At 49.8% G+C, this 23,256-nt stretch overlaps 5 protein-coding genes across 5 annotated transcripts; 2 read left to right on the forward strand and 3 right to left on the reverse strand.

Moving 5' to 3' along the window:
• On the reverse strand, window positions 1-3,303 carry LOC100905181 (short-chain dehydrogenase/reductase family 16C member 6). Its single transcript, XM_003741858.2, has 5 exons — window positions 2,785-3,303; window positions 1,319-1,570; window positions 1,078-1,184; window positions 652-918; window positions 1-278 (listed from the first exon to the last, which is right to left on the reverse strand). The coding sequence occupies exons 1-5, from the start codon at window positions 3,022-3,024 to the stop codon at window positions 155-157; spliced, it is 990 nt and encodes a 329-aa protein (XP_003741906.1). The 5' UTR covers window positions 3,025-3,303; the 3' UTR covers window positions 1-154.
• A 3,222-nt stretch (window positions 3,304-6,525) lies between these two features.
• LOC100905328 (isochorismatase domain-containing protein 2) lies at window positions 6,526-9,838 on the forward strand. Its single transcript, XM_003741859.2, has 5 exons — window positions 6,526-6,617; window positions 8,417-8,608; window positions 8,717-8,841; window positions 8,968-9,098; window positions 9,444-9,838. Exons 2-5 carry the CDS (start codon window positions 8,425-8,427, stop codon window positions 9,616-9,618), a joined length of 615 nt encoding a protein of 204 aa, XP_003741907.1. The 5' UTR covers window positions 6,526-6,617; window positions 8,417-8,424; the 3' UTR covers window positions 9,619-9,838.
• An 80-nt stretch (window positions 9,839-9,918) lies between these two features.
• On the reverse strand, window positions 9,919-11,726 carry LOC100909066 (uncharacterized). Its single transcript, XM_029111060.1, has 5 exons — window positions 11,350-11,726; window positions 11,081-11,221; window positions 10,637-10,955; window positions 10,197-10,377; window positions 9,919-10,046 (listed from the first exon to the last, which is right to left on the reverse strand). The coding sequence occupies exons 1-5, from the start codon at window positions 11,406-11,408 to the stop codon at window positions 9,919-9,921; spliced, it is 828 nt and encodes a 275-aa protein (XP_028966893.1). The 5' UTR covers window positions 11,409-11,726.
• Window positions 11,727-13,514: 1,788 nt separating this feature from the next.
• LOC100909209 (uncharacterized) lies at window positions 13,515-14,949 on the reverse strand. The gene is made up of 4 exons (XM_003741885.1): window positions 14,798-14,949; window positions 14,355-14,673; window positions 13,890-14,073; window positions 13,515-13,739 (listed from the first exon to the last, which is right to left on the reverse strand). Exons 1-4 carry the CDS (start codon window positions 14,947-14,949, stop codon window positions 13,612-13,614), a joined length of 783 nt encoding a protein of 260 aa, XP_003741933.1. The 3' UTR covers window positions 13,515-13,611.
• Window positions 14,950-18,740: 3,791 nt separating this feature from the next.
• Window positions 18,741-19,828, forward strand: c12.1 (spliceosome-associated protein CWC15). The gene is made up of 3 exons (XM_003741860.1): window positions 18,741-19,018; window positions 19,194-19,524; window positions 19,669-19,828. Exons 1-3 carry the CDS (start codon window positions 18,777-18,779, stop codon window positions 19,804-19,806), a joined length of 711 nt encoding a protein of 236 aa, XP_003741908.1. The 5' UTR covers window positions 18,741-18,776; the 3' UTR covers window positions 19,807-19,828.
• Window positions 19,829-23,256: the final 3,428 nt, after the last annotated feature.

Consider the following 23,256-nt stretch of genomic DNA (forward strand, 5'->3'; position numbering starts at 1 on the left):
TCGATTCCTTTTATCGAGGATGAGTTTGACAATTGAATCCATGGGAGCTATATGAAACAATTTTATACAGACGCCAGGAATGCAAATGCTCAATGCGCCATCATATACATTACGGAACATACACTTTACATGGCTATCCCTCGAACGCGGCAGCCTAATGGCAAGAATTGCCGTTCGTCATGCGCAGTGTGGACCCCTGGAAGAGGGGCGTCGGCGTTCCAGAGTTTTCTTTCATGAAGGCTTCCTGCGCGAACTTCGACAACTTCTGTGGCAGTAACCTGCGGGAAAAAACGGGAAGCGTCAAAGTCTAGCTCATCGCATCTCCGCGGGATTTTCGGAAGAATCGCGAGGCTCTGACTCGTCTTGATGGCGTGCCAATTTTTGCAAAACTTGATACGAAACCGTCGCGCTTCCGGTCGACCAACAATCAAGCTCACAGAGAGATTCTGCTACGACTGCTCTTTGTTATCTTCTTCAAGCAAATCCAGATTGCGTTTGTTTAGACGATAACCTCGCGAATGACCCTTTAGCGTGAACTCCCTTGACCATGAAGTCCAGTGAACCGCCCATCCAATCTCGCACAAGAGGTCGATCAAGTTCCCGAATGGCAGAAACCCCATATTTTTCATAAACGAATAATACAAAACTCACTGATCAATCCAGCGCAGTATCGTGAAACCCCTAGGGATGATCACGAACTCCCGATTCCGCAAAACGGCGTCAACGATAAGGGAGGCTGTTTCTCTTTGAGAAGGAAGTTCCAAATCGAGGAATTTCCTCACAGCCGGAGGTAGGGCGCTCTCGACAACGCTGGGGCCTTCAACCACAGGACAAGCTGTGCTCACATAGATACCCGGATAGTCTTCGAGCTCAGAGGCCATTGCCGACATCGCACCCATCACTCCATGCTGGGAAGCACTACGAGGGAGAAAAGTTTTCGCGTCAGGAGAGCCTCCCGCGCCGTCGACACACTCCGCGGGTAGCTAGTAAACCCGTCAGCTCGGGGGAGATTGAGATTTTTTCTTAGCGTGATGTGGTAGCTGCACAATATCGATCTGTCTTCGATACAAAACTCACCAGAATGAAGAGTATTTCGAAGTACCCATGAGTCCTGACAACGAGGATATTGCGACGATGTGCCCTGATTTCTTCTCAATCATCGACGGCAGGAATGCTCGCGTCATCTGAAAATAGAGGAACCCTGATAGGAAATTTTTCTCGGTTTCCTGGTTTTCGAATTGATTGACGACAAGCATTGTTTTCGTTTGGAGTAATATCGTAGTCGGAACACAAAGTCGTATCTCGTGTTCTCACTCACCCAGAAGTGTGACAAAAGGTTAACAAAGAGAGTTTTTTGAATGCTCTCAGACGGACTCTGGATGAGAGGTGACGCAGAGTGAGGCTCACACCGGGTCGCATTATTCACCAGGATGTCGACTTTGCCGAAGAACTTCAAGATTTTCGCTGCGACAGCGTTCACTTGCGATTCGACGGAAACGTCACAAGGGAACGAAAAGACCTTATTGTTTCCCATCCGTCGCAGTTCGTTCGCAGCCTGTAGGTTGGCGTGCTGAAAAAATGTAATAGAGAGAAAAAGATGAGAGACTCACCGAATTGAATTTGTCACTCTTTCGATCGTGACTCAATGACATAATGATCATGGCCTCCCTCGATTGCTCGAATTTTTCTTATTTTTGGCAATTTTTTTCTGGCAACAGCCGGATGCATTCTGGGTTAATCTGGCACGACTGATCACGTCGAGGGATAGGTTCTCTCATTGAGACAGCGATTCAAGACCACGGCATTGTCTGAAAACATACTTCGATCCTTGAAAGTACCGTGACGATTTTTGGGCGTCGGAATGCGCAGGTTGTTGATCTTTTGAGACGGCGAGTTTTCCCTATTCAAAGACTCTTTAAGAGATTTCTCCAACGAAGAGATACCATCAGATATGGCTCCGGGAAGCTTCTAAATCCTGCGAGCTCGCAAGCTGAAAGGCGGAGTGATACCGAAACGTGGAGCGTGTAAGAGCACACAGCTTGTTTCGTGGACCGGTTCTTCATCATGTCTGGCGCCGTGAGATGATAGAATTCTATAGCTATCTCACGAGGCCCGTGCGAGGGTGGAGAGATCGGAGCTCCCTGCTTATTTTCTAAGACCCGGAACGACGAGAGTCGTCGCGAGAGGATCCATGATATTGAAGACATCACGAATGCAAGCCCTCTAAGAAGCGAGCGAGTTGCCTCAGCTCTCAGAAAGAATAACCTTGAATTTGGAATTGCTCGTGCCGACTTCCAGTAAGGTCCTCCTCCGACGGAGATCAGTGGCTCTTGAGACTCAAGGGATTTGTCGATTTCGCTGCACAGTCCCTCAACGCGAACGATACCTGGGTGTCTCTCAAGGCAAACACTCCAACCTTTCACCTTTGACTCGTCTATTCCTGGCAGACGTCGAAGCCTCCCTTATCAAACAACTATTCGTCAGCCCCCGGGGCAAACTCCGAATTCCGATCGCTTCAAAACCTCGAAAACGAGCCGCTCAATCTCGACTCCCGGTGTGTGTGATATGAGTCGGATCGCTCCGTTCGCATCTCAGTTCGAAGACTATCGATATCCAGTGTTCGGCCCGCAGAATTATTCGCTGCCCTCCCCAGACATGAACAGGAGTCGTGAACGGAATCAATCGGCGAGACGGGGGCATGCCGTGGCTTCACGGCCGCGCTCTTGATAACCAGATCCGGATATCTCAATAGACGCTTCAAATTTCCTAGAAAGGTTTCCTTACCTCATCGATGTCTAGCATGATCACCTGTGCTCCCAATCGAGCGAATCGATGTGAGATCTCACTACCGAGCCCGGATGCTGCTCCGGCGACCACGACGACTCGGTCTTTGACATCTTTCGGCGGAGGCGGACGGAAAACACCGAAGAAGTGATTGAAGATGGCTCGAATGCCTCTCGAAATCAAGCGGGACATCTCAACGATGTAAATAATCCAATTGAATAGCACCAACACGTAGCCCATGGCTGTTGGGGGTTGTCTGATGTCGTGACCGAAATTCAGAGGCCTCCGATCAATTTCGGAACACTGGTGATTTTCTCCTTGGCGAGACTCTCTATCACCCTGAGAACACTATCAGCTCCAGGAACAGCGGCGAAAACAATTTCGACAACAAGGACAACTACTGCTGGAGCAGAAGCCGCTCGCGTTCGAGCTACGAAAGCACGCACATTCTGCCGACGTGCTCTGGACACGTTCCGAGGACGGTGAGCAACGCAAGTTCGCTTCCACAATCCGTATTCAATGGTCAGCTCCCATGTTTCCTCGAGAGTTTTTGTTTGCGCGCACCCCGCCCCACCGAGGGGGAATGGAAATTCGAATGAAAAATGAGAGAGGACATCTTGGCAAGGCGAGAGCGTGTTAGCGCCTGGTTTGTGGCGGTCAACAATCACGCCAAAGACGAAATTAGAGCCTCCCAAGGATACTAAATATATCCAAGCCCTCTTATTCGAGAGGCGGTCACCTCGACGGAAATACTGAAAGGTCGCTGAGCCACGGGAAACCTCCCAATCTGTTCCCAGATGTGTGTGTATATTGGTATTTGTGTTTGTGCAGACAAATATGCAGCGTGTGTACCTTCATGTGAATGGAGAGTTATCTTTATGACTTATGACGCTGAGAACGAGAGATGAGCGTGGACTTCAGATTCGTCTCTCTCGGGAGAGGCGGATTCCCTCAGAAAAGGGAAACCCCGTTCCGCAGGACTCGGATCCCGTCGATGGCGCGTCCCGATAATCCCGGGCGAAATTGACCGTTTCGAGGCCACGACCGCCCCGACGACGTGGAGAAAACGACAACATGTTCGGACTGTTTCTAATTTCAGCTCGCTATCTGTCTCTAAATCTTTGCATCTTCGCCAGCAAACGTGATGTCCGTCGAATAGTTTATTCTGTGAACACACCGCACAACTCCTTCCCTTCTCGCTGGCGCTCACCATGCTTATAATCAAATTACGAGAGTCTATCGGGGGCGGATCTATTTATCTGAGCGGGCAACGATCTTCGTCATGAGCTAACAATTATTTCTTATTACCTAAGCATCGCGTCCTACATCCTGTGATCAGTGATCAGACAGGTCTCCGTCATTGGGAGAGAAGGCTCTCTGTGCTCGAAGCAAAGACTATTCGCGCATCTTTCACACGGCGTCAGGGAACTCTCAAGTTGTTTATAAGCGTCCAATCCAGTGAAATTTACCTCCTCCATTCTATATTCCGAAGCCACCCCCGCACTGTTAAAAGTGCATACAGCGGCTCGCATCGCTCCTCTGGAACCCATCACAGTCTTCGCGCATAACGTTTGTGGCATATCGCTCGTACGTTTTTCCAAATCCATGGAACTCTGCATTCCTTTCCCTGAGATGATGTTACTGGAGGACTGGATACCACTGGAAGAATCTCACTTTCTCTAGACTGCATGCTCGAGTGAAATTCCTTACTGTTCTGTGTCTTCGGAAAGTCACGGCGGTGTTTCGTCATCGTGGCAAATAATCGGGAGAATCCTTAAGAGTGTGCCTCGTTGACCTTGTTATCTCCGGTCCAAAGACCACCGTCACACAGAGGGCAGAGTCCTCGGCTGGACCCAGGCGAGCGACCCATTTTTTCTCGACAACTTCCATCGTGAATCTCGATAGCGCTTCTCTTGGATGCGGCTGTGAGCGAGTAGCGCTTTCCGTAGAGCGCACCGGAAGTGGTGCGATGGACGTCGACTTGAGTAGCCTAGGGAATGATTGTGAGGTACAATATTTTAATTACAATATCATAATTATTATTATGACGAATTCATTTGGAATACTCATGATGTGGGGATAGGGCAATTAGTTGAAGTTCCCAGAAGAGAAGACTTCTGAGGCGTTGGGTATCGGAAAGGAGCAGCCTCACGGAAATCGAATGAGATCCCAGGTTTTCTCCGGACCGGAGGAGATCACACGTGTTCTCCAAATTCGAACGGATCACAAGTGTCCCAGACAATCAGAGCTACTTTCAGCCATTACGCGGTGGGAGACTGTCCGTGAGTTCGCACTCCTCTCTCGAGAGGCTAATCTTCTGGAAACCCCGACCGCGAACTCGACCCTCCCTAGAGAGGCATCCGCGAGCTCCTACATTCGGAGGAGCGGTCCCCGCGTCGTGGATGAAGGGGCTCACAAGGGGGTCACCGGAAAGCAATTATTATTCACCCTTTATGAGGCTCGGATTCCTCAATCATCTCTCAGTGTCTTTGGCGCGATGGATGTGCATAGACTTCTCGTCGGGGTGAGGCGCTCGCCAACATCAGGGAATACGGTGAATGATGTTCCCTTCTCGAATTCTCGTATGGATCGTGGGTCTCCGGGTGAACGATTTCGCTCCGCCTGAGCTCACGCTCGAGTCTTCCTGACTGAACGCTGTCCGGCGCGCGACTTTGCGGGGATTTACAATGAATGATGGACGACATTTGATAGAATAATATTAAGCGACGGGAGGAATTCCCGGGCTATCGAGCTCCTCCCCTCCTTTTCAAGCTCGAGCTCGCGCTGTGGTACTACGTCTGAGCTCATGGCTCAGCGTTTCTCGCGAATGCTCGTCGAAGAATGCTTCGACCCCGAGTGTCACCCCATCGCTGATAATGACTAGCGAGTATATCCGGCCGGTGATCATTCAACTCTTCATAGAAGAAAAAACTATGCCATGATAGACGCCGATAAGCCGGACTTTTATTCACCCAGACTATCACGGGGAACCTAACGAATATTAGTGAGCGAGCACATGGCGGCCTTTGAGGTATCGCCTCATGAGAACTAGCCGACCTCCCCGGGTTTTCAAGCGGGCCAGGAATCTGAAATGTTTGGCTCTCGTGATTGTCTTCGAATTCTTCTGTGACCCTCGACGGGGTCCACATATCTCCTCTATCGACACATTCCTTATGGCAAAGGCAAGCAGGCTGCCCTGAATCGACTGGGATAGGCAAAAAGAAATTCTCACGATTGGTTTCTCCTTTTGCGCTCGGAGGGTCGTGTGAAAAGCTTGATCATATGAGTCCTCGCCGGTACCTGGAACATGGGGCTCTGACGAGCCATCAAGCCGGCGACTGAGAATAAGCCCCCGATCTTCGACAAGATCTGCATCTGGAAACCCAAATTCATGTCGCATTAGTTCGGTACAGGCGAGAGGTGTGCAATGTTCGATGTTCAAGCGATGGCGCTCCCGACCGGTTCTTTGGAAGGCCTCGGGATTGTCTCCACGCCTTCAGAATCACTCGACAGAAAAATCGATCCCCGACGCGGACGCGGGGCTGTAAAATCGTTCGAGGGCATTACCTCGGGTGTGAGTCCAGTGGTGAAGGAAGGCAAGAGGAACTTCTCTCCAATCGAACGAAATGACTCCGAAAGTCGTTCGCTTTGTTTACATCGTTGACTCGCGCATCGTCTGCTAATGGTCACGGGAAACATGAACACGCAGAGAAGTGTGTGTAGGATCAATTTCTTGAGAGCGGATAAGGATCGGTGAACGTTCTTGCATCAGAGTCTTGCGCTGCTCCGCAACACTCGGCAGTGATTCTCGCTCTCACGACGGTGCCGGAAAGGTTAGACTGAATATATGATTACGAAGCATAAGGGGATGTACCGAATGATCGCGAGCGGCGGGGCTGTGCTATAGGATGAGCTCGGCAGAATAGTGTTCGAAGAGAGCAGAAGAAGTCGCTGTCTCTCAATGTCACACACCGGTTGAGCAGATATTGAGAATAAAATCGATTACCACGACGTCCCCGAACCTCTCAAATTCCCAGCGGGATACTGGATCCTGAGGAAGACAGGTGGCGCTCATGGAGTTCTAGAGGGGGTCATGTGGCATATCGTTCGAGTGTTTTCCGGGAGATACTTCCGTCCTGTCTGCTTCGTAATTCCTCCCTGCCTTGAATTTTCGGAAGTGATAGATCCCCATCGTGTTTTTCGCGAGAACGAAGGAAATCCACGCGTCTTTCCTACCCCGACGACTATTCCTTATCTTCCTGCCGTCTGGCCTGCTTTGTATGGTCAAAACCGGGAGATAAGCAGAGAGCTCGAATGTAGCTTTCCTTGTCGTTACTGATGATGTAACAAACAATAGATACGCAGCCGTTGAGCACATTTCTCTCCCTCGTTTACCGGCAGAGGGGAGAAATAATATTCACACTCGATCTATACACCTCCCCCATCACTCAGAAGCCTATCACAAGGTCGAACTTCATCCCGAAATCAGTATGCAGCCTCCCGAGAGGATATGCTCGATCTATAGCCGCCGCGCCGTCACGCTGTGACGCGATCGCTGCCGGCAACTCCCATGTGGCGCGTCGGCGTCGCGGAGCGCGCACATCCGCTCCTGTGTCTGCCTCCGTGCTCCTTGATAGGGACTTCGGCGGCGAGATCGCCGATGTCCGTGATTCCTCTCCCACGCACAGAACACAGAGGGGCTGGGTGTCTGTCTGCCTTGCTGTATTTATTTTCAGAAATCCATGACATTGCGCAGCGAGGGAGTCTCCCATTCGAGCACACGGTGATATTCTATTCACTCAAAATACCACCTTCCCTCCGCTAAGCGCCGCCTGATAAAGTACCCGCTTTGCCTTCGTTCTCTTTTCCGCGATATGCGGAAACTCAGGCGCGACGTTCTGCTTCGATGCTACGCGACTGAGACTCATCGGGACTGCGGAGGGACGTCGACGCATTGCGATTCAAGCAATTGAGTCTCGATCCTGGCCATTTGAGATTTTGAAAATCTATGAGATTCGCTGATGAGACAAAATAACCTCCTCAGAAGAGGCGATGAAATCAGTCGGAAAGCAATCCTCTATGGGTACGATAGTTCCTCTAGGTAGTAGTGCTCGAGCCTGTCGGAGCCGGGTCCGCTTTGATCGTTCCATGCTCTTCGGCTGCATGGGGGGAGAAACAGCAGCGGGATCCGACAAGAGAGAAGTATCAATCGAATTGCCTTTCCGTGGAGAGCAATCGCCTTCTGCCAGCTTTTCGGAAGGACATCGCTCATTTTGTCCGGATATTTGAATGGCGAATGGCCTGTGTCCCGGTCCGGTTCAAGATGCTAAAAACTAGATTATCGGTGGCAATGCGTGCGCGAGCAGCGCACCGATCGCTGGTAATAATAATGATCAATGCTATGCAGAATGTGTATTTTGACCAACGGACATCTGTGAAAGAGGCACAGACTCCTGAAATCATCGTATGTGTCCACGCAGAATTCGAACGGAGCAACCCAAATAGGAATTCCATTAGCGCATCCTGTGTGTTGAAGCCCTCCGCGGACTTTCCCTTTCTTTTACATATATGAGCCTCTCTTCCGAGGATCACGGAGCTTTCCATTGTTCTCACCTCGGAGATATTGATTCAGGGAACGAAATGGCCGCACGGAATATCGGCAAACTGGTGCCAGGCCGAACAGCTCTGTTCCTTTGCGACCTTCAAGAGAAATTTCGCAAGACGATACAGTACTTCCCGGAAATCGTCGAAGTTTCAAACCGTATGCTGAGAACTGCGAAGGCGCTCGATATGCCCGTCGTAGTCACGGAACAATATCCCAAAGGTGAGAACACCGCCGAGTTTCTCATCTGAATTCCAACTCGACCTGTCGAAGGTGAGATTTTCGGCCTTCGTTCCCTGATGATTCACTTGATCATTGATTCCGACCAAGGCCTAGGATCTACAGTGGCGGAGTTGGGCATTGACCAATATCCGGAGATCAAGCCCTTTGAGAAGGTCCAGTTTTCTATGTGCACCCCAGAAGTCGTCGATTTGATGAAAACCAAGCACCCGGACGTGAGTTTTTTTAAAAATAATATCGATGCATCATGAGGTGATCGAGCTCTGGTCTCGTCCGATATTCGGACAGTCGATCAGAAGGCTGGGAGCTCAAAGTGCTCACATCCACGGAATCGTCCCCAGGTAGATTCCGTGATCTTGTGCGGCATCGAGGCTCACGTCTGCGTGCAAAACACGGCTCTGAACCTTCTAGAACACGACTACAAAGTCCATATTGTGGCTGACGGTTGCTCCTCGCGTACTCTCGTAGACAGGTTAGTTCTATTTGTGAGCTGCGTCGCCGACGTTCCCCCCACGAGAAATAGAGAAGGCGCAAGGACAGAATCCCCTGGATAACGCGGCTCGCAGGAAGTTCAGACGGATTTAATGTTATCTCGAAGTCGCGAACCTTGGAGAGCTTCGCTCGAGACAGATGTTTACGTCTCTTGACTCGCTTCAATTCTCTCCCAATGACAATCGCTGTGAGCCGACCATCAAGATTGGAGGACGCAATCGCGAGACGATTGCTCGAGAATCCACGCTCGGGATGCACGTCCATACCTTAAGAGGTGACTTTTCCGTCGAGAAAAGCTCGCAAGTAAAATTTAAGATATTTACAGGTTCATTGCATTCGACCGAATGAAGATCTCCGGTGCTTTTCTGACCACCAGTGAATCAGCCATTCTGTCTCTTCTTCCTGGAGGATCCTCGCATCCAAAATTCAAAGAAGTTCAAAAAATTATCATGTCGAGCGCACCGGACACTGGACTGCTCACCTGGAAGTCATCGATGTGATCGATATTCGCCGGCTCTCGCGATTTTCGTTACGACTCGGAGTTGGTCTGGGAAATCAGGGAATCACATACAAAACTCGCGCCGCTTCTTCCGCGGATGAATCTTAATAAGCCTCTGCAGTCGGAGCTCGTAGGGAATGACGTCCAACGTCTCGAAAGACTTGTCTCCGTTGATTAAGACCCGATTCTATCAGAGACGTCGGCAATAAAAGAGGCGTTTATTCAAAACGCTTGCATCGTCGCTCTCCCTCTGGGAACTCTGGGGATTTGATGTCACAGGAGAAAAATCCATGCGCGGCTCTTATTGGCGCTCGCTGTTGTCCACATCCGATGCTCCCGACAGACCTGATTCATCGAGCATTCTATGCAATTTTTCAAAACGGATGCGGGCAGATTTCGGTCGAGGTTCTGCTTGTTCCGTCGTCGTTGCTGGAAGAGAGACGGGTTTGTTCAGCGGGAATTCCGTTCAAGAATTCCGTCTCCAACCGATAATAGTGATCTTGAGTTCCCTGTCATCGATTCAAGTATTAGGCGTCAGATGATGGAGTACCTTGGCCTACGTAAGAATCACCCACTCACCAACTTCATCCCGCATGACTTTCCGGAATTGTAGGAGGAGATTGCCCAAAGAAAGCTCCGCTGATGATGATGGATCAGTGGAGTTGCTCGACGATGTTAAATGGGGCAAATCGTCGATGAGGATAGAATCCCCTACTCCGACTGACTTCTGCTCAACAGCAAATTGTACTCCTTCTTCTGCCTAGAATTCGAAGATTATCTTCAGGGATAACGTCAGATGCGTAGGTCAACTTGTCAACAGAATTCTATTTTCATGAGATACCGCAGAGGACTTCGCTTGGAGAGAAACGTCGAAAGGGAAGACATCACGTTGTTTGTCCGTTTCTAATCAATGACGGAGAGAAGTCAAACGGGAAGGCTTCTTCGAGAACCCCCCAGTCGAAGGTTCCCTTACGCGAGACCAAGGGGGACATCCCGCGGAAGATGATGGATGGACTCACGGTTTCTAGATGAGTTTGACTCTCCTTGGCAGCAATGTCTGCTTCTGTTTGAGTTTGCTGACACCTCCTCAGGTTTTGGCGCTCGGCAACCTCTTCGACTAACGCCAAGACTTCTTTTTTCTTCTTCTCTCGAGCGAAGCACTCGCACGGACTGGGTTCCGCATTACGGATTGCACACTGCTTTCGCTGTTGAAACCTAAGAACTTCCACGATGTTTTCTTGCAATCGCTCGAGAGCATCTAAGTAGTCTGATGTTGGCTTCGTCAGTTGAGTCGTTGTGACGTACTCGTCAATAGCTTTTTGAAAAAGACGAGAGTACCTTGAATGGAGTTCATTCCTTCAAGACTTAAGTACCGTCAACTTCTCTGTCGAAAACTCGCAATCAGTCAAGCGTTCCAATCAGCTCGCCACTCGATCGAGATCTGACTGAGTGTAAAATCTTACCTTAGGGCGGTTTTTCGGCGATCTGAGCTCCCTCTCCCGTCGAGTTTCGCGTATTCTCGGCAGTTGATTTGTAATTCATCGACGAGCTCCCTGATGTTGTTTCGATGTCTCTCGCTCAATTCATTGGCTCCGAGCCTCAACCTTGAATAGATTAAGTATCTTATTCTTCCGATGGTGCAACTGGTCAGAAGCGATTGAGAATAGATATCTCCAGAGAGCCTCGAAGTAGGAAAAATTCTCAGTTTTTCTCTCGCTCTTTTTCGAACAACCTTTCTTCTTTGACGAGCCAGACGCATTTCTCCAATTCACGCTCCAAGGCTTTATTCATCGCGCGCTGGAAGTTCGATCCTGGACCCTTAAAGGCTATGGTGCGATACACAATGCGACAGGGATCGACGAACTGATCACATAAGGTCCTCGAAATACTCGTCAATCAGAGGAGGATCCCCCCCACCCCACGGACCTAAAACCGGAGGCCGAATCTGACTGGGAAACTGCAACATGGACGGAGCTGACTGAGCGCTGTGTCATCTGATCCTCCCTGAGGAAATCCTCATCGCAGGATAGAACTCGGGATCGCCTCCAGTCTTTTTTGAATTCTCTCAATTTCTTTGTTTACAAACACATCCTAATATCATCATCATCTGTTCTGCCCGTTGTTGGGAGGAAAGAAATTGAGAAGAGCCCTGAGAGGCGGGCGTATCTGACCGAAGTTCCTCCAGGACTCTCCCGAGGATTGGATCTTTGAGAATGATGATGCATAAGCATCGCAGGCATCGGAATCCTTCGACCATTGGAAATATAGCGCGCCTTGCTGTCGTCTGCTCCAATGACACGCATCAGGAACTTGCCGATGCCTGCCGGCGGCTGGCATTTCTCCTTCAGAAGAGGCGGTCATTTTGGCATATGGGGCTGAAGTCAGCTCCGCACTGCGCTTAGCTCGTCAGGTGGGCGCTGTAGTCAGCTCGGCGCGGCGTCAAGACTCCAAGAACCTTCGGGATGAGAAACCCGGAAATAATCGGTCTTCTGTCTAGAGAGCACCAGGGCACAGAGCCTCATGGTGATCGAGTCCGAGAATCTTCGGAATGAGAGACCCGAAAATCCTCGGACTTCTATCTACAGAGCATGGAGCTCTCGAAAGGGAATACACCGGGAATCCTCGGAATGAGAGTCTCGAGAATTATCGGACCTCTATCCACAGCATAGAGCTCTCATTTACGAGAGTACAGTCCGAGAATCCGCGGAATGAGAGACCCGGAAATCATCGTCTCACCGTGAACGAGGCATCATACGAAATGCTCATTCCACGCAACTTATGCGGGAAATGCAACGAAACTTTCATTTCGACAACAGCACAAGCTTCGGGCACGCCCAGGAATAAAGAATTCGAGAATCACAAGGAATAATCCAAAACATCGGAGACATCAAGAAACCATACCCGAAGGTCGTTTGTGACTGTCAGTATCCGCCTACAGCAGAGTTTTTCCAAGTACCCTTCAAGTCGATGAATGGAAAAACAATCAGGCGGGAGCCGTACACACTTTCGCGTGCAAAACAAGAATTCATGGAAGTCGAACTCGAAACCCTTAAGCAAAATGACATCATTAGAGAGTCTCCTCCGCGTGCAAAACACGGCTCTGAACATTCTAGAACACGACTACAAAGTCCATATTGTTGCCGACGGTTGCTCCTCGCATACTCTCTTAGACAGGTTAGTTCTATTTGTAGGCTGCGTCGCCGACGTTTCCCCCACGAGACATAGAAAAGGCGCAAGGACAGCATCCCCTGGATAACGCGGCTCGCAGGAAGTTCAGACTGATCCAATGTTATCTCGAAGTCGCGAACCTTGGAGAGCTTCGCTCGAGACAGATGTTTACGTCTCTTGACTCGCTTCAATTGTCTCCCAATGACAATCGCTGTGAGCCGACCATCGAGATTGGAGGACGCAATCGCCAGACGACTGCTCGAGAATCCACGCTCGGGATGCACGCCCATACCTTAAGAGGTGACTTTTCCTTTGAAAAAGGCCGATGAGTAAAATTTTAGATATTTACAGATTCATCGCATTCGACCGAATGAAGATCTCCGGTGCTTTCCTGACCACCAATGAATCAGCCATTCTGTCTCCGCTTCCTGGAGGATCCTCGCATCCGAAATTCAAAGAATTTCAAAAAATTATCATGTCGAGCGCGCCGGACACAGGACTGCTTACCCGGAAGTCATCGATGTGATCGATATTCGCCGGCTCTCGCAATTTTCGTTACGACTCGGAGTTGGTCGGGGAAATTAGGGAATCACACACAAAGCTCGCGCCGCTTCTTCCGCCGATGAATCTTTATATGCCTCTGCAGTCGGAGCTCGTAGGGAATGACGTCCAACTTCTCGGAAGACTTGTCTCCGTTGATTGAGACCCGATTCTATCAGAGACATCGGCAATGAAAGAGGCGTTCATTCAAAACGCTTGCATCGTCCCTCTCCCTCTAGGAACTCTTGGGATTTGATGTCACAGGAAAAGAATCCATGCGCGGCTCTCACTGGCGCTCGCTGTTGTCCAGATCCGATGCTCCCGACAGACCTGATTCATCGAGCATTCTATGCAATTTTTCAAAACGGATGCGGGCAGATTTCGGTCGAGGTTCTGTTTGTTCCGTCGTCGTTGCTGGAAGAGAGACGGGTTTGTTCAGCGGGAATTCCGTTCAAGAATTCCGTCTCCAACCGATAATAGTGATCTTGAGTTCCCTGTCATCGATTTAAGTTTTAGGCGTCAGATGATGGAGTACCTTGGCTTACGTAAGAATCACCCACTCACCAACTTCATCCCGCATGACTTTCCGGAATTGTAGGAGGAGATTGCCCAAAGAAAGCTCCGCTGATGATGACGGATCAGTGGAGTTGCTCAACGATGTTAAATGGGGCAAATCGCCGATGAGGATAGAATCCCCTACTCCGACTGACTTCTGCTCAACAAATGCGAATTGCACTCCTTCTTCTGCCTAGAATTCGAAGATTATGTTCAGGGATTACGTCAGATGCGTAGGTCAACTTGTCAACAGAATTCTATTTTCATGAGATACCGCAGAGGACTTCGCTTGGAGAGAAACGTCGATATGCATGGACCCAATCTCGAAAGGGACGACATCACGTTGTTTGTCCGTTTCTAATCAATGGCAGAGAGAAGTCAAACGGGAAGGCTTCTTCGAGAACCCCTCAGTCGAAGGTTCCTCTCACGCCAGACCGCGGGGGACATTCCGCGGAAGATGTTAGATGAACTCACTGTTTCAAGATGAGTTTGACCCTCCTTGGCAGCAATGTCTGCTTCTGTTTGAGTGTGCTGACACCTCCTCAGATTTTGGCGCTCGGCGACCTCTTCGATTAATGCCAAGACTTCTTTTTTCTTCTTCTCTCGAGCGAAGCATTCGCACGGACTGGGTTCCGCATTACGGATTGCACACTGCTTTCGATGTTGAAACCTAAGAACCTCCACGATGTTTTCTTGCAATCGCTCGAGAGCATCTAAGTAGTCTGATGTTGGCTTCGTCAATTGAGTCGTTGTGACGTAACCGTCAATAGCTTTTTGAAAAAGACGAGAGTACCTTGAATGGAGTTCACTCCTTCAAGACTAAAGTACCGTCAACTATCTGTCGAAAACTCGCGATCAGTCAACCGTTCCAATCAGCTCGCCTTTCGATCGAGATCTGAATGAGTGTAAAATCTTACCTTAGGGCGGTTTTTCGGCGATCTGAGTTCCCTCTCCCGTCGAGTTTCGCGTATTCTCGGCAGTTGATTTGTAATTCATCGACGAGCTCCCTGATGTTGTTTCGATGTCTCTCGCTCAACTCATTGGCTCCGAGCCTCAACCTTGAATGCATTAGGTATTTTATTCTTTCGATGGCGCGGCTGGTCAGAAGCGATTGAGAATAGATATCTCCTAAGAGCCTCGATGTAGGGAAAATTCTCTGTTTTTCTCGAGCAACCTTTCTTCTTTGACGCGCCAGACGGCTTTCTCCAATTCACGCTCCAAGGTTTTGTTAATCGCGCGTCGAAAGTTCGATCCTGGACCCTTAAAGGCTATGGTGCGATACTCAATGCGACAGGGATCGACGGACTGATCACAGGAGGTCCTCGAAATACTCGTCAATCAGAGGAAGATCGCGCCCCCCGGACGTAGGACCGGAGGCCGAATCGGAGCTGAGCGCTGTGTCATCTGATCCTCCCTGAGAAAATCCTCATCGCAGGAGTAAACTCGGGATCGCCTCCAGTCTTTTTTGAACTCTTTCAATGTCTCTCTCTCTGTCTATGTCAACATCCTTTTATCATCTACATCAACATCTGGTCTGCCCGTTGTTGGGAGGATGAGAAATTGACCTGAGCTCTGAGAGGCGGGCGTATCTGACCGAAGTTCCTCCAGGACTCTCCCGAGGATCTGATCTTTGAGAATGATGATGCATAAGCATCGCGGGCATCAATCGTTCAACCATTCGAAATCTAGCGCGCTCCGCTGTCGTCTGCTTTTATCGTCTGCTGCTAGAGTCCCCCTTAGCGGAGAAAGGTCGCTTACATGAACGGATGCATTCTGCACCCAACTCGAGACTGCGGGCGGTCGGAAGAGACGATTCTAGTAATAGAGCGTCGTAGACGCCCCCCTACATTGACAGGGGACGATGTTTTATCGTTCCCCGTCCCCTTATTGTCAATGATAATCGTTGCCTCGAGCTCGCGTGGCTCGAACGACTGCCCGCGGCGAGTCTAGATGCCTTCGGTGCGCCGCAGGCGGAAAACCGGGAGGAGATGAGCGAATAATCGAGCTGCAGCATGCGGTGGTCGGGAGCTCCCGTCACGAGCAAGCGAACAACTAGTGGTGGATATACATATTTAACGAGAAAGGGGCGGGGGTTCTGCCTCCGCGGAGGGAGGGGGCGACGGGATTCCCGAGCAGTTTTTAGTCGGAAGAGACAGTCGTTCGATGGCGTACGACGATCACTGACTGAGAAATTGATCCTTCTTGTTTCCCCCCAAAGAATGGAGAACACAATCCTCACAAATGAGTAAATCCATTCCCATTCCAAAGCCAGGTCAACTCATTCTCTATCCACGGTCCGACTAACCCGGGGATCAAGAGTGCTCTGGTGGTTTCGATTCACACCAGAACTCGGAGCTCATCGTCTCTCAGAGCTTGCGAGTCAGCACCGAATAAGCCTATGATGGTGATTTAATTTCCCCATCTCTGCGACATTATAAGCTGCTAGCTTTGCATTCCTCACGCGTTCTCGGTTCTTCGACCGACCAAGTTGAACCGAACTTCAGGAGCATCTAACCAAGAAGTCGAGAATCACAAGAGGGCTAGATCAGATGATTCACAATTCACGAAGGGAAACATATTGAACTGTTCCTTGTTGCCAGCCACGCTGTAGTCTGGCACGTTCACCCATCCCGAATGAAAGAACACAGAGAGGGAACAACAGACGTCGAGGAAAGACCATCCCGTGTGTCCGAGACCGGCGATCGAAAATGTGGAAAGTGGAAACCCCCGTGATTGTTTCGCCACACGGGAACCCGTGACAGGAGCAGAACGACGAAGCGAGTCTTCCTGAATCGCGAGAGGCTGGAGCCGCTTATTCGAATTCCTATTTCTGAAAGTAAGTATCGAATGAGGAGGCGGTTTTTTCTCTCTCGGGTTCAGGGCTTCCAAAGAGGCCTCTGGTCCGGAGCATCGCAGAAAATTCCGGTCTGCGTCCGATATATCTCCTCTGTCGGGCTTCAAGCCGTATGTTTCCGCTCTCCATCGAGAACTCTCCGTATTACACGAAGTGACAGGTGCGAGAGCGCAGGCCCTGATCAGGAAAATCATGAACTTTGGAATTCAAATTTTTCGCAAATTCCACGATTGCGCAGACTCCGGCAACCGTTGCCGAGCGTTTGAACAAAATGCGATGTTAATGCCATTGTATATACGCGGTGAACTCGGGGCTTAAAAGTTCTTTCGCTGTGTGATTTCGAGCTCATCGAAGGCCATCCATTCTTCCCACTCCTTCAAGGTACTCCTTCTACCCCCGGGTCATCAAGGCCACGAATATGAATCGGGAGGGGAATTCAACGAGAGTAACGAGTCTGCGCTTTGGCGAAAAAAGAATGTGGTCTCACAAAGGAGGTCTATACCGTATCGGAGAACATTCAGAAGGCTCAGGCTCCTATTTCTTTCATCAGAAGCGAATGAATTCCGCCCGGGCTGTCATTACCTTCGTATGCAAATCTCTCAAGAGAAGTGGGTGCCAAGTGGTTGCCAAGATCGGACTTAACGGAAAGATTCTGAGCGTGTCTGGGAGCCACAATCACACCCCGGAGGCATACGGCATTGGTCACCGAAATACACGAAGTACTTGGATTCAAGGAATAAGAGAGGACCCAACAAAGAAACCGGAGCAAAGAATATCGAAGCATCGGCGCAAGCTATCCCTCGCGGCCACAAGCACTGTAGTTTTAGAGCGGCACTTGCGTACTTGTCGGTATCATGCCAGCAAACTGCGTCCTGATACAGTTGACAGCCTGAGAGAGCTCCACAGGATAATTGAGACCATAGATGTATTTGATTTCAATATTACTCAAGACGGAGGAAGGTTGATGACTTTTTCAACAGCAATAAAAGCATCCTCGCCATTACCTCTCCCACTCGCTTGTGTCTCTCAAGAGACGCAAGCATCTCGCGCGCCGATGCTACATTTGAAATGGTCATTAAAAAGCTGTGCGAACAGCTTTCGACCATGCATGGGAACTGGAACGCTCATGTAGGGATGATTGCTTGTGCACTTATGAGCTCCACTGGTCTCTCTCTTTATGATTCTCTCTTTGATTACTCCCCACATGTCGAAATGAAGGTTTAGTTGCTTTGCCTGCATAAGTGGTCGTGGAATGCGCATTTCGTATGATGCGTCGTTCACGGTGAGACGATAATTTTCGGGTCTCTCATTCCGAGGATTCTTGGACTGTGCTCTCGTAAAGGAGAGCTCTATGCTGTAGATAGAAGTCCGATAATTTTCGGGTCTCTCATTCCGAGGATTCTTGGACTGTACTCTCGTAAAGGAAAGCTCTATGCTGTAGATAGATATCCGATAATTATCGGGTCTCCCATTCCGAGGATTCTCGGAGTTTTACCTTTCGACAGCTCCATGATCTGTGGATAGAAGTCCGATAATTGTCGTGTCTCTCATTTCGAGGGTTCTCGGAGTATCCCCTTTCGACAGCTCCATGATCTGTGGATAGAAGTCCGATAATTGTCGTGTCTCTCATTTCGAGGGTTCTCGGAGTATCCCCTTTCGACAGCTCCACGCTCTGTGGATAGAAGTCCGATAATTATCGGGTCTCCCATTCCGAGGATTCTCGGAGTTTTACCTTTCGAGAGCTCCACGCTCTGTGGATAGAAGTCCGATAATTTTCGGGTCTCCCATTCCGAGGATCCTCGGAGTATTCCCTTCCGAGAGCTCCATGCTCTCTGGATAGAAGTCCGATAATTTTCGGGCTTCTCATCTCGAAGGTTTCCGGAGTCTTGAAGCCGCGCTGAGCTGACTGCAGCGCCAAGCTGACCAGCTAAGCGCAGTGCGGAGCTGATTTCTGATGTCGTCTGGAGGCCGCCATATTGGCAGAGGGCGCTCGCCATTGTGATTGTGGATTTGTGTGTCGTTCTAAAACGAATTCTCACTGTATGATCATCACTCTTAGCCCCTATTTTCGCCTTATACTCAGCCGGTTCCCCTACATTGTTCTTCGAGTCGAGATGACCACTGCGGCCAGACCCACATTCGAGCCCGCGAGGGGCCGAGAGAAAGATCTTGGTGCTCTTTCGAAACAATACTCGTCCAGAGATCTCCCCGGCCATACGAAACTCAAATATCGTCAGAGTGGTCAAGGAGCACAGGACGATCTTCGCAGCCGGGACTTCAAGAGGTTGGTCAGTTTGCGCAGCGCTATTCACGTTCTGCGACGAGAGAGTCGCTAATCCTGAATCATGAGATGCGTAGTACTTGGTAGCGCTTCCCGTAGAAGTCAATTTCCCGAATAATGTACCATCTGCCATAAGTTTGACGAATCATGTTCTAAGAGCCTCGGTTGCCGTTTCCAGAGAGCTCGAAGAGCGCGAGGAACGTGAGCGCAGCGGCAAACGACGCCGCGACGGGGCTTCAGACAGCCGCGAGGCCAAAGCGCTGCCCCAGAGTACCAATCTAGACGCTGACGAGCCTTTGCGAGATTCTTCGTCGGACGAAGATAGTGACGATGAGGACAATGCGGCTGAGCTCCAGGCCGAGCTGATGCGCATCAAAAAACAGCGGATGGAGGAGGAAGAACGTCGGGAGGAAGAAAAACGACAACAAGAAGAAAAGATCCGCATGGAGAATATCCTCTCAGGGAACCCGCTCCTCCAAGGAGGATCTTCATCGGGCAAAGAGTTCAAAGTGAGTGAAATGCGAGTTCTCACTGACACTGTATCTCCGGCTGTACCCTTCCGAATACGGATCCACGATACGGACTCGAGGGGAGTTCCGAAAAATTTCAAAAGTTGAAGTGCTCGGGAGTTTAACATCACTCACTTTTCCTAGGTGAAGCGGCGCTGGGACGACGATGTAGTTTTCAAGAATTGCGCGAAGGGCGAGCCTGACAGCGCGAAAAAAGGATTTATCAACGACACCCTTCGTTCGGAATTCCACAAGAAATTCATGGACAAATACATCAAATAGGTCATGTCGGCTGGAGAGATGGATAAAAGCTCGCCTTCACACTTTGTACCCACCCTCACCCTTCCATGCTGTTCATACGTTGTTTATACTGTATTACCGATATACTGGGATGAATTACTGCAGGAATTCATATGAAAATAAATGTCATCCCCCGACGGGGCCGTCTTCACTCACATCCATGCATTCGATCAGAACGATCGTTCTGTGGAGCTCTCCGCGGCAGAACGGTATAGAGAGGGAGCTCTCCTACCTTAGAGAACAGGCGTGAAACTTGAGCTCCCGAGACTACGACGAGGGGCTGCGAGCTCTGGTCCTGCGAGATCTGAAGTCTGGATTCCCTGTTTGGTCTCGTCCCGAAAACCTCCGGTTAGGCTCTACGTCGCCCCCCTCCAATCGAGGATGTGGGACACGAGGCGTCGGAACCGGATGCCCAGTTTTCGCAGTTCACATGTTCAGTGGACTCGAACCGCGTGAGCGTGAGGGAGTTGAGCCCAGATTCAGACCCATCCAGGGTTAGATATCGGCCTACTCTCGTCCGGAAGATGACCCATGAGTCCATCCTTTGAGTGAGGGATCAACGTCTCCTTTTATTCGAGGCCATTTTCAACTGTGAGCATAACGTTCTCACGACTCCGAGTGGGGAATAGTCATGTGAGTACCCGGGTGAATTACTCCACGCAGACCCTCTCATTCAGTCGAGCCATGAGTTCAAGGCTGCGAGGCGTTCGTGGATTTCCACTCCTCGGTCTTCACGCTGATTAGGGTCTCATTGTTCACCGTGCCGATCTGGACGTTCCTGTCCTTTATATCCTTCGCCAGATTCAACGACCAGTTAACGATGCCGAAAACCAGACGACCTAAGCCCAGAGGATCCTGAGGAGAGCTGGCCGGACTCTGGCTCGGTGGCTCCATGCTTCGCAGCAAACGTTCCAGAAAATTCGGGCTGATCTGGAAAAAGGAAGGGAAACCGATGGCTGAGAAAAGAAAATCAAGTTCTACGGCTCGCAGAAATTGGAAAAAAATTCCAAAACGAACCTTTGCGTCCGGACTGGTTATCTTGTTCACAGAGTATGAGATGTCATTCAAAGTTTTCCGAAGCTCTTGTCCGTTCGTCGGGAACAGGGGTACCGGTTTATCTTGAGCGTTCACGACGGACCATATAGAGGGTAACACGACCGAAAAGACGGCCACTGATGCCATAGAGCACAGCATTCCTTGGAGTTGTTCGACGGTGCACTCCGTGAATCTGTCTTTTCGGCTTTCTGCTTCTGATGTCCACCTCAGACAATAGCCGGCTTCTGAAGCACAGTCGTATTCTTCCCTCGTTTTCTGTAATACTACATCCGTTCTTTGAAACACTCAACAAACAGTCCGCTCGCTCTCTTCTCGTCCGGGTGGCTACGTCATTCCTTCTGCTTACCGACAGCAACCCTCGACTCGATCATGAGGAACCGAATGTCTTCACCGAAATAAGACACGCGAAGAAGGGGGAGAAACTTCGGATGTCGCGAATCACTAATGCATTCACCAGCAAAGCCCTTGAGTGAGTGAGTTTTCGATTTCCACCGGTACAATTTCAAAAAAGTTTTTCGGAATCTCTTTGAGCTGAATCGGTGCGACGAGTGCTCATGGATTCAGCGTTCCCGCTGCTCTCTCTGAAAGACCGGATTGATGATGAAACAACGCCAGAAATAGATGCACAGAAGCAGACTTGCAGGCTCGTCTCCTCGGTTTGCCGGAAATCCTCGGTGTCAGCTACCGTCACCGATATGAATTTCTCTCAATGCGATCGTGGGTCTGAATCGATTGTGAAGGGTGCTCTGGTGCAGAACTCCCGTTGGGGCGTGGGCAACCCCGATTTAGGAAAATTGAATCTCGGAAGTCTCAGGAAACGCTGCTGTCACGAGGCGCCTATTGATCCGTCATAGTTTAGAATCCTGCGGGGAGCACTTGGAGATACTCCGCAAAACGAGTCGCTCCGGGTTTGGCGGTTCGGTCAGATCTCTCATCGGAGAAAGCACCGAAGCTGCCCCGATAGGGCACGGGAGCCCGGAATAATTCGATTCGGAAATGGGTCTCGGGACTATGGGCAAAAAGCTCGATTGCTGGCTTCCATCACATACTTGTCCCCCGCAATACCAGTATTCAGTGATGCTCCGCGGACCCCCATCTGGTCTGAATGCAGATGTTCCGAGGATAGCAGGCTCTCGACGAGTGGCTGCGCGGCGAGTGATACTCGAAGCCTTGCCATACTCCCGAGGAACAGATGCTCGCGCACGCTGACTTGTGAGTATTGCCGAAGACTTTTGGGGGAATAGGCATAGGCTCGTCGATCGAATCTGAAATACAATACGTCATCCTGCTCGCGGGGACACTTATCGGGTCTGGCTCGATGGTACTCAATCGTTTTCAGGTTTGAGGATGGAAAGATAGTCAGAGCCGAGTCTCAGACTTGAATTCGACATGTCGGGAATCGTATTCGATATACGATCCCGGCTGACAAATATTCTTGAACCGATTCCTCATCTGGGAGTCAATTGATCATGAGGGTGTTCAGAGAAGCGTCGGACTGAGTTCTATCGATTTTGGTGTATATTTCGACTTTCGACGTCCCCGACCTTGTCAGGCCTGCGGCAGAAAATGAAAACGAGAGCTATTCTGAATAGTCTATACACAAGTCATTTATTCGACACTATGGGAAGGTTCGCGCCGCAGTGAATGTGTGTCTTGGTACAGAATGTTCGGTAGATGCTTGGTTGAAGGATGTTCTCATGCTTTCGCTTCCTTATTCATGCATGGGCTCATGTTTGTCGCTGTTTTCGTGGTGAAGGTGGTGCTGTTTCACTGCAGCAGCTAGCGTAGGATGATTTTCACTTTACAGTATAAAAAATATTCAGCCACATCTTTTCCATTCTCCTCAACACCATGCACTCATACTTGCCTGCATACATTCGGCTTAGTATATTGTTTGTCTCCCCGTTCTGGTCTTTGTTGTATCTATCAGTCCTGTTTGCATCGTCGTCTTATGTTTTCCTTAGTCCCGTCATCATTATCATCATCATGATCTTCTCCGTCGTCGTTATCAGGTTCCTTTATTCTCCTCGTTTCAGGTTCATCTTTGTTTCGTGGGGGTTGTTGATATTTTTCATATTATGCTCATTTCTTTTGTCGCAAAGAAACGCTACACCAGTACATAGTACTAGTAACACTAGTAAATACATAGGACCAAGTCGACGAAGACAGAGGTTTGTCACTGTGTCTTCGAGTCAAGCAGCAAGCTACAGCTTGTAAAAAGTCGTTTTTTTCTCCATTAGGATTACTCTGGGTCGGATGCTGAGATACGAATACCCGGGAAAAGATCCCCTGCAGCCTCCCAATGGTGGAATCGATGGAGATTCCGAGCGTCTTAGGAAGACTTGCCGGGGAAAAACGTTTGTTCAGATCACGGCT

Source organism: Galendromus occidentalis, unplaced genomic scaffold (assembly GCF_000255335.2).
Source record: "Galendromus occidentalis unplaced genomic scaffold, Mocc_1.1 scf7180000077213, whole genome shotgun sequence".
Taxonomy (NCBI): domain Eukaryota; kingdom Metazoa; phylum Arthropoda; class Arachnida; order Mesostigmata; family Phytoseiidae; genus Galendromus; species Galendromus occidentalis.